Here is a 9599-nt window from a genome sequence, read left to right on the forward strand (position 1 = left end):
GTGCAAGGCCCTTAGCCCAATATTTGCTTAGTTGTATGAATGAAATAAATGTAAGTTGCTCTGGCAAAGGATGTCTGCCCTTGCTGTTAATGTAATTAATAAAAAAAAAAAAAAAACAACACAACACAACACAACACCAGAATTTTTTCAGTTTTATTTTTATTAACTGATATTTACACCATAAAAAAAACACATGAATAAGTAAACACTTGGTGAGCCATGTGGTCTACTTGGGTACAAGGGTCACTTTTTCCCTTCAACCATGATGATGTGGTAGCCGAACTTTGTCTTCACTGGAGGATCTGTGTATACAGGCTTGTCCATTGTGCTGACAGGTAATGCGAACGCAGCATCTTGAAATGGTCCCACCATTGATCCTCTGGTCATCCAGCCCAGGTCACCCTGCCAAAGATAAAACAAGGTTTCTAAGGTCACCCTTTCCCCTACTTTTAATAACTTTAATTTTGGACCTGCTTTCTCACTGAACCTTTACACCGTAACAGGAGATAAACAGCTGCATGTGATGTGGCAAAAAAAAAAAAAAAATGCAAGCACACAATGAGCAGTGCTGAAACATTTATGTGTCCAGCTCAAGAGGCCTAATTTAATTACAGACATATATTAGGGGGAAAAAAAAATGACTTGGAAAGAATGCAATGAAAGGAAATGTGGACAGAGGAATTGACATCAAGCAATACAGGATTGTCTGGTTCTCATTTGACATTCAACATATATGTAAAGTACCAAAACATGTGCTTATTTTTTAATGTGATTTTTAATTTTATTCAAACAATATGCTGTTAAAAAGATTCAGACTGATTTCCAGGTCATAGACCGAATAATGTTCTATGAGGAAGGTATGAAAAGGGGAGTACTGATTTACAAACTTTTTAAAAATGTACAAACAGGAACAGAAAAATGCATATACTAAAGATACCTCATGTATATCAAGATAAACATTTCCCCAGAACTGTGATGTCATGATCAGGGCTAGGACACCATTGGTTAGCCTTACCCCTTGTCTAGCTTTGTCTTCGCTGTACTGTGATGCCACTTCACTAAAGCGCACTCCGGACTTCAGCTTCTCCATAGCCTCCATGCATTTTCCATGTTTCTCACAAAGAATATGACGCACCTGGAAGGTTCAAAATAACATGGCCACATCAAATGTCAATCACACGAAATGAAATGGTCACATCAGATCAGTTTATGCATTTGATCACTTAATTTCTAAAGTACATAACATAGCCTTCTGCTGAACCAGTACGTTGTGGAAAGCAGGTCAGATCAGATGTCATTTGGGTTGGTGAAGCATTCTTAGCTCAGTAATCACATGTTCATGGTAGTGTGTGCTGTACTGAAAATGCCATGAGATGGGATTTCCATAGAGTCCAGTGGTCCATTTGTAAACTGCACATCTGAACATACATTTAAACAATATTTGTACTTCTGCATATATTGCATTATTTAATTGTATGTTTTACTATTTTGTTAAATTATGTCTGTACTTTCTTCTGCAATGGAAGCTCTAGACACCATGTCAAATTCCTTGTATGTGTAAACATAGTTGGTAATAAAGATATTTCTGATTCTGATTTGTTTCTGAACCAAATCTAACCAGACTCAACAGCAGCCTTGTATTGTCTATTAAAGCTGTATATTATACAGTACACCTTTGTGGATTACACGCAGTGCAGACCACAGCGGTTGTACCCGTTTTAGACAAGATCATCGGAACATTTTCGAAGAATTAACATAGAGACATAAAAGAAATCAACCAAGTTTTCATCACATAATACATGCTTTGTGAGAGGAACATGTTGCATGCAGGAACCTGTATATAAATGAATCTGCATGTCTGAATGAATGCAGATTATGATGCTGCCTTTAAATCCTAGAAATTACCATAATTACTAGGTGAGCACATAGACATAATAAACAAAGTGCCATAATTACAACTCGGAATCAAATTTTTCTATTTATTATTTTTTTTTTTATTTCTTAGTTAAGGGGCATGACAATAACTAAAAATTTATATTAATATAAACATCCAATATGAGCATGATGTCTAGAGCAGATGGGAAGTTTCAAGTGGTCCTTTTGCATAACTGCCCAGTTCTTTTCCTTTCAGTTAAGCAAAATAAGCTTTCCTGCATCACTGTGCCGCACCCAAAACCACTTGACCACATATTGCATTGTGGTTATAAGCTCAAACTCATACACACGACCAAGAAGCATGGAAGGAATTATGAAATATTGTCCCAGAAATGACACAATATTGTTCTGCAAATAATTGTGACAAACAATATTATTGTAATTGTATGTTTTGTTTTTTTTGTTTCCAGATCAAAAACTGGGAGAGAGTGTTTTGTTTTAAAGCTTTTAAATTTGTTGTATTGCCTCTTTTTTATTACCACTGTTTTTAGGCAAAGTTGACACGCCAGCATGTTCTCGTTAATTTATTCCTTCACACTTTCTGTAGTCATAAGAAAATGTTATGCCTCGGGTCTCGGGTTTTCTTTAAACCCTGACCTCTGTGTTTGTGTGGAGCTGCCTGAGCCCTGCCTACAACACAGACAGCAGACTCAGCAAAAATGCTGGACACATTCATTTTTATGTACATACAATATATATATGGCTAATATATTGCATCAACAAAAATTATCGAGGTCTAATCCATTTATTGACGACACATCGATAATCATTGCGACAGGCCTAAACATGCCTCATCACTGTTTTTTTTCCCTGAAATAATAAACTGTTATAATACTATAATTATAATATCTAATTCAAGTTGAACGGTTTGATACTTTATTACACATTTTGCATGCGTGACTCCGACAACAGAGCTGCTTGTGTCTTCTCTCGTACAGATCCCTCATACAGGCAACAGCACAGAGGCAGTGTCAGTGCGGTGCTCATGATCTGATCAGTGGTGCTCAGTTGTTATTCAAGGGAAGGGAAAGGAAAAGAAAGGAAAGGAAAAGAAAGGAAAGGAAAAAGGAAAGGACAGAACAGAAAGGACAGTAAAGGAAAGGAAAAGAAAGGAAAGGAAAAGAAAGGAAAGGAAAGGAAAATGTAGGACAGGAAGAGAGTAAAGGAAAGAGCAGGACGGGAAGGGAAAGAAATAGATAAAAAAGCAAAGGAAAGGAACACATTAAAACAAAAGAAAATGCAGGAAAAAATGCAGAAAAGCAAAGGAAACAAAAAGACAAGAAAGGAAAGAAGGGACAGGAAAACAGTAAAGAACAGAACAAGAAACAAAAGACAGAAAGAAATGCAGAAAAGCAAAGGAAACAAAAAGACAGGAAGGGAAAGAGAGGACAGGAAAACAGTAAAGGACAGAAAGAAATGCAGAAAGGAAAAGACAAGAAAGGAAAGACAGACAGAAAAGGAAAATACTGACATGCTCTTGCTCGCTTTCTCTGTGTGTGTGTGTGTGTGTGTGTGTGTGTGTGACTACAGACAATAACAATAGACCTAGTGCACGAGTGTGTCAGATAACCTCGCCTGTGTGTGATTGTTTACCTTCACTGCAGTGCCTCCTTTCTGACTCTTCTCCTTCTTGTCTCCGTCTCCACTGTCCGAGGCGCCACCTGCTTGCACACAGCACACATTTCTACCATCTTTCAGACAAACTGAGTGTCAAATCATTGCCACCAACCTATATCTCGTTATCTATAAGGACTAATAGTTTATAATACTACACCACCTAATGAAAGCCATATACTTTTAATTAACTAACCAATTTCCGTAAAACAGCCCTGATCTATTAACACTAATAAAGCGCTACACTGCACTAGCAAAACTGCTAAGCTAACTAGCATGTTAGCTAACTTCTCATCTAGATTGTCTAAAGACACTGGGGAGATAGAAATAGACAAATCATCCGTAACTAATGTCTTTTAAATATATTCTTTGATTGTTATACGTGTACCCACCCTTTGCTCCTTTGCCACCCTTTCCTTTTGGTGGCATATTGTATTAGCAGTTAGCTCACAAGCCTCCTTGCAACAGCACGCGAAGCAGCCTCGGCCTTCACCGGGTTGCCAAATGTGGTGCTGAATCCCATTTTTCGGTCATCTTTTTTTTTTTTTTTTTTTATATATAGCTGTCTTAGTACTAAATATAATGAGTAAAAATAGAGACAATTTCATAAAATAGTTTTATATACTAACTAGCCCGCAAAATGTTATGTTTAGGAACGAATTGTTCATAAACGACCCATCACTACCACCTAAAGTTAGGTTACCTTTACTTGGGTTTTTTGTATACAATTGTATGGGTTCAGATGGCCTGTTTATCTAAACATTTGTATTAGTTTAACATTTATAGATAAAAGGTATGCAGATTAATTAACTGTAATGTTATGAGAACATTTCTGAGCATAGCCACAAAACATGTGAGATGTTCTCTGAAAGTTATGGACAACATTTATCTGAAATATAATTTTGGAACCAGATAAACTATCTTCACAGAATGTTTCAACATTCAGCAGATGTTCCCAAAATGTCCTGGAATATTCCTGCTGAAATGTCCAGCTATTAGATGTCAAATTTCATTTCCAGGATGTTTAGGGTGTATAAGAAAGTTAAGGTGGCTTGTTGATGTAGAAGGTTGCATTGCTGTGTAATGTGTGGATGCTGCTCTGTGATGTATGGTGTGTCCCTGGTTCATGCCCACTATGTCTGGAATCAGCTCAAGATCCTCCAAAAATGTGTCCAAGACAAAGTGGTTATTGAAGTTGATTGAATGCAATAAGAAAAATGAAAACTAGCATACCAACTGGTAAAAATGATATACCAGCTTGACCAGTTGTGTCTTGTGTTTTGACAGCTGGGAATTTTCAGTTGGGAAACTCCCATATATGTTCATGGTTAGATGGCACACCTTGCACAAAGTATATTCACATGAAGGTGGTGTGTAGTTTTAGACTCGGGTTCTTGGTGCCACCCACATCTTGTGCATGCTTCAGCACATTTCTAACTGTGATCCTTAGTAAATATATTTAGTTAACCAACCGTCCTTTTCACTCTTTGATTGTCAAAATACACTTATTTTTTAATATAATAAATGCCAAAAAATGTGAATATAATCATTTTAAAGGATGTCGCTATCTTCTATTGATTGTTCAATTTGTGTCTCATTTTATTTATGTATTCTCTAATCTTCACCATGTTTATTACTTCCTGAGGGAATTTGACCCTCGTGTCATGTCAGTTTTATACCGCAGTAAAACAGGAGATAGATAACATTTAATATTTCAGAGTTTAATATTTAGGTGAGCTGAAAGTAGGAGACTTTTTATCATTCATTTTTGTTATCTTAACCATGGTACTTTTACCTTACAATGAGTGTAAGTTACACTATGTGGACAAAATTTTGTGAACACCTGACCATATGTTTTGTATGTACTTTTTGTGCTTGTTATTTGTTGTTATAATAACTTCCACTATTCTGGGAAGATGTTCCACTAGAATTTAGAGTGTGCTTGTAGAGATATGTGCTCATTGAACCACAAGGGCATTAGTTAAGTCAGGTACTGATGTAAGGTGAGGAGACTTGGAATGTAGTCAGCGTTCCAATTAATCTCAAAGGTATTCAAAAAGATTGAGGTCAGTGCACTATAGCAGGTCTTCCATTCAGTCCCATGTAAACCATATCTTCATGGAGTTCACTTTGCACTGGGGTATTGTCATGCTGGAACAGGTTTGCATTACCGAGTTCAAGTGTTGTGATGTGAAAATTCAAAGCAAATGCAGAAGATTTACATATGGCTGGAGAAGTCAGGTGTCCTAATACAGTTGTGTATATAGTATAAATATTATTAAATAATTTTACAACTTAAAACCCCCTATGAAATAGTCATATGTGGCATATAGCCTACAACAGGAAGTTGCATCATCTCAATTTCCTGGAGATAATTATTTTTAACAATACAGTATTATAATATTGACTGCTGAGGTAGGTCACTTTGAATGTAAGTTCCCATCTTGTTATTAAAGTTTTTCTTTTCTTTGACAAAGAACCTTATTATAAAACAAATTATAAAATAAACATAAAATCAGTTTAAAACAAACAACAAAAAAAGTCATTTACAGTGGTAAAAGTTTAGTGGGAAGTCGTTGGGTGCCATTGATCTGTTTGGCAGTTTTGATCTTCGCAGTGCTTTCCATTCACAATATGGTTGCTGAATAATATTCTTTTCGAATTTACATTAAATAAGACCATACTGGCATAAAATACTGCCTTTTTTTTTCTTCACTTCTCTAACACACTCTTAATTACTTTGCACTGTTGACCCCAGGTACCTAAACTCATCTACTCATTTACTGTATATTAACTAAATAATATATTTTACCAATTGTAAAGCCTGCACAGTTGATCAGTTCACAGAGCACAGGTCGTACTGAATGTAATTATATACATTAAATATGTAAAAGCCAACCATTTTGTAAGAAAGAGTCGACTCTCTTTGATGAGCCGAGCCAATTGCTCCGACTCAGTAAAAACAGTGGTAGCGCGGGAGTGGGCGGGTCCTACCATGTGATCTCCGTGGACCAATAAGAAACGCGTGTGTCAGCACGAGGCTATCACCATAGAAACTGGCTGCTGAAAAACTACAACAAACCGTCGATGGAGGCGCCTTTTACAGGATTGGCTATGAAGGTACTTGTGTTTAGAAACAAGTAAAAAAAATAAGGAATATATTAATATCGATTTAGCTGTTTTGTGTATAAGTGTTATTTTTGTATACAAGCAACGTTGGTTTTATTTTAATAGTAAGCTTTTTTTTTAAATCAAGTGGCTCAAAGAGATAAAATTATGATTGTTCTACAGATTTGAGATCCTCTCAGTCTACCCGACAGAATGGACATACAGAATACACCGCGTTAATAAAACTTAGTTGTGGATACTGAAATGGAAGCATATGAGCGAATCCATGAGCTTGGACGAGGAGGAGCGGCTGTCGTCCTGCTGATGAGACACAAAGAAACAAACAAGCTCTGTGCTGTGAAGAAAATCAGAGTGGACAGATCTTCAAATATCAAATCCAGACACAATGAACTGCAAGAGGCTGAGATTCTGAGGAAACTGAAACACCCTCATATTGTGACATGGAGCGACACGTTTCACGATCCACTAAAAAAGCACTTGTACATTGCTATGGAGTTCTGTGCTGGTGGGACCCTGGATGCCCAGATTCAAAGTAGGAAGGAAGAAGACTATTTCTCTGAGCCCATGGTGATGAAATGGTTTGTGCAAATTGTGATGGCGGTCAGTTATATTCATTCTGTAAGGATTTTGCACAGAGATATTAAACCCTCCAATGTACTGCTGACACAAAAGGGGGTGATTAAGTTGGGAGATTTTGGAATATCAAAGATCATAATCAACACACTAGACATGGCGTCCTCATTAGTAGGGACCCCCAGCTACCTCAGCCCTGAGCTGTGCCAGGACATTCCATACAGCACCAAATCTGACATATGGGCCCTTGGCTGTCTGCTGTATGAGCTTTGTGCACTTAAACCAGCTTTTACTGCTAATAATATTCTGAGCTTGTTTTGTAAGATCACAAAGGGTAAATACAGCCAGGTACCAGCCAGCTACTCGAATAACCTTCACACACTGACTGAGAAGATGTTGTGTTTGCTTCCTGAGAACCGGCCGTCTTCTACTTCCATCCTGGCCATGCCTTATGTGCAGGAACATCTGGAACTGCTTTATTTGCAGCAGGAGGCAGAGTTGAGTAAAGGTAATGATGATCCTGTTCCTTCCTTGAATGAAGAAGGTATGTTAACCTGGAACAGTACTGTTCATTTTGATGTGGATGATCTGATTGAATCTGAGAACATGGAAGAAAATTATAACGCACACATGAACAAGAGTATAGACGATGATATGACATATTCGGGGACTAAGTCTGAATATTCAGAAGATTTTGATGAAAGAGACAAAATGCTGTCCGATGAAGACATTTCAAAGAGCAGTTCCTCTTCCTCAAGTTTAGAGAATGGAAGAGTTACAGAAGAGCTGCATGGTAAGTGATTTGCACCACAGACCCCCACTGAGTTATTTAGCTTTGAATCTAACCTTTTGATACAGAGTTTCTCATATTCAGAATCTCATCTTCGCTTTCATGTATCGTCATGACAGTATGGCATAATGAGAGAAATTGCAAAAAGTTAGAAATTTATTGATGATAGTAAAATTTCCTGATGGAGAAATATTTCACATATTTATTTTTTTATTTTAACCACTGTGCTATGTTATGTCACATTTAATTTTTTGCTTACTATGTGGTACATGCAGCAATTCCCCCTGAAGATCTGGATGATACTGAGTACTCAGATGACTTTGAGGACGATGAGGAATCGGGTGAGGATAGCTCTGCCTTGCAGACTCTTTCCGGAGATGATTCTCTCGACAGCATCAGTCTATCAGTCACTGTGAGAACTCTGAGACAGAAGTACATTGGTCAGTATGCAAATATTTTTCTTCTATACACAGTCCTGTGCGAAATAAATGGGCCAATAATGTTTTTTAAGGGTTTTAAGAATAAATCGTTCACTAAAACAAAAAGTTAGGACATCTCAGGAGTGCATTTGTTAATTTCATGTTCATTCCTAAGACAATTAAAGGCTGTTACCATGTTTATATATTGCAATTTTAGGCTTGGTCCATTCTTTTTGCCCAAAAGTATATGAGGTGTATAAGAGTATTATTGGTTGAATAAGGATATATGGTTTTATATATATATATAAGGATACAAGGTTGTTTAAATCTAGAATTTTGAAAGCAAAGACAATACAAATAATACTTGATATTTCAGTATTACAATCCAATGATATTTTAGATGTTTCTCAGATTTCAGGCTGTTTGCATTTTTTTTGCAACGTTAACGCTTTGCTTTTGGTTGTTTTTTTTTCTTTTTTATTTGTATTTCTCATACTTCAAATTATTGTTTTTTTGCTTGGACCATTTTGCTCTTGAAGTAGTTCGGGATTTGGACATTTTTTTTCCTGTTGCAGCACTTTAGAGCACCAAGTCATTAATAATCTGAATAATTTTACATGTGATTATGTTTTGCTCCAGTTTTGAAATAAAACTTTTTTTACACTTCACTTTGCAGATGATGTTGGCCCTTTACTTTATGAGAAGATCAGTGAACATTTTGTGAATGACATGAAACTAGAAGACCATCATCTACAGTTCAAGCACATTGTAGGGTCCGATCACCTGGAGACCTGCTATCTCATGTTCAACACTGAACAAGAATCCACCTGTTGAACAGGCCGCTCTAAAAAACAATCATTATTAATTTATTACACTTTTTTTTAATTACACTGCAACACAAACAAATATTTACTCTGGTTCAATTAAAAAGTAAAAGGAAAGCTGAGATAAAAAAAAAACCTTTAACTTTATATTTATTGTGTTTCTCATAATTTAACAATTCTATGTGATATATATATATATATATATATATATATATATATATATATATATATATATATATATATATACATGAAAAATATAATAGCTATATAATAGCTACATATATAATATTGTATATAGATATTATATTTTTTCAT

At 36.1% G+C, this 9599-nt stretch overlaps 2 protein-coding genes across 2 annotated transcripts; one reads left to right on the plus strand and one right to left on the minus strand.

Moving 5' to 3' along the window:
* Positions 1-139: 139 nt before the first annotated feature.
* On the minus strand, positions 140-4097 carry pin4 (protein (peptidylprolyl cis/trans isomerase) NIMA-interacting, 4 (parvulin)). Its single transcript, XM_046848851.1, has 4 exons — positions 3942-4097; positions 3529-3596; positions 1016-1135; positions 140-402 (listed from the first exon to the last, which is right to left on the minus strand). Exons 1-4 carry the CDS (start codon positions 3976-3978, stop codon positions 244-246), a joined length of 384 nt encoding a protein of 127 aa, XP_046704807.1. The 5' UTR covers positions 3979-4097; the 3' UTR covers positions 140-243.
* Positions 4098-6525: 2428 nt separating this feature from the next.
* On the plus strand, positions 6526-9399 carry nek12 (NIMA-related kinase 12). Its single transcript, XM_046849918.1, has 4 exons — positions 6526-6669; positions 6841-8044; positions 8317-8481; positions 9137-9399. Exons 2-4 carry the CDS (start codon positions 6922-6924, stop codon positions 9292-9294), a joined length of 1446 nt encoding a protein of 481 aa, XP_046705874.1. The 5' UTR covers positions 6526-6669; positions 6841-6921; the 3' UTR covers positions 9295-9399.
* The last annotated feature ends 200 nt before the right edge of the window (positions 9400-9599 follow it).

The sequence above is a fragment of the Silurus meridionalis genome, chromosome 5, assembly GCF_014805685.1.
Source record: "Silurus meridionalis isolate SWU-2019-XX chromosome 5, ASM1480568v1, whole genome shotgun sequence".
Lineage (NCBI taxonomy): Eukaryota > Metazoa > Chordata > Actinopteri > Siluriformes > Siluridae > Silurus > Silurus meridionalis.

What these genes read in the sequence shown, in the direction of transcription:
- pin4 (XM_046848851.1), bottom strand. Translation starts at nt 3,978, where the DNA reads ATGCCACCAAAAGGAAAGGGTGGCAAAGGAGCAAAGG. An exon ending in AAGGAGGCACTGCAGTGAAG is followed by an intron (nt 1,136 to 3,528) that starts GTAAACAATCAC and finishes TGAACCTTCCAG; the next exon opens with GTGCGTCATATTCTTTGTGA. An exon ending in AAGACAAAGCTAGACAAGGG is followed by an intron (nt 403 to 1,015) that starts GTAAGGCTAACC and finishes TATCTTTGGCAG; the next exon opens with GGTGACCTGGGCTGGATGAC.
- nek12 (XM_046849918.1), top strand. Translation starts at nt 6,922, where the DNA reads ATGGAAGCATATGAGCGAATCCATGAGCTTGGACGAGGAGGAGCGGCT. An exon ending in AGTTACAGAAGAGCTGCATG is followed by an intron (nt 8,045 to 8,316) that starts GTAAGTGATTTG and finishes TGGTACATGCAG; the next exon opens with CAATTCCCCCTGAAGATCTG. An exon ending in TCTGAGACAGAAGTACATTG is followed by an intron (nt 8,482 to 9,136) that starts GTCAGTATGCAA and finishes TTCACTTTGCAG; the next exon opens with ATGATGTTGGCCCTTTACTT.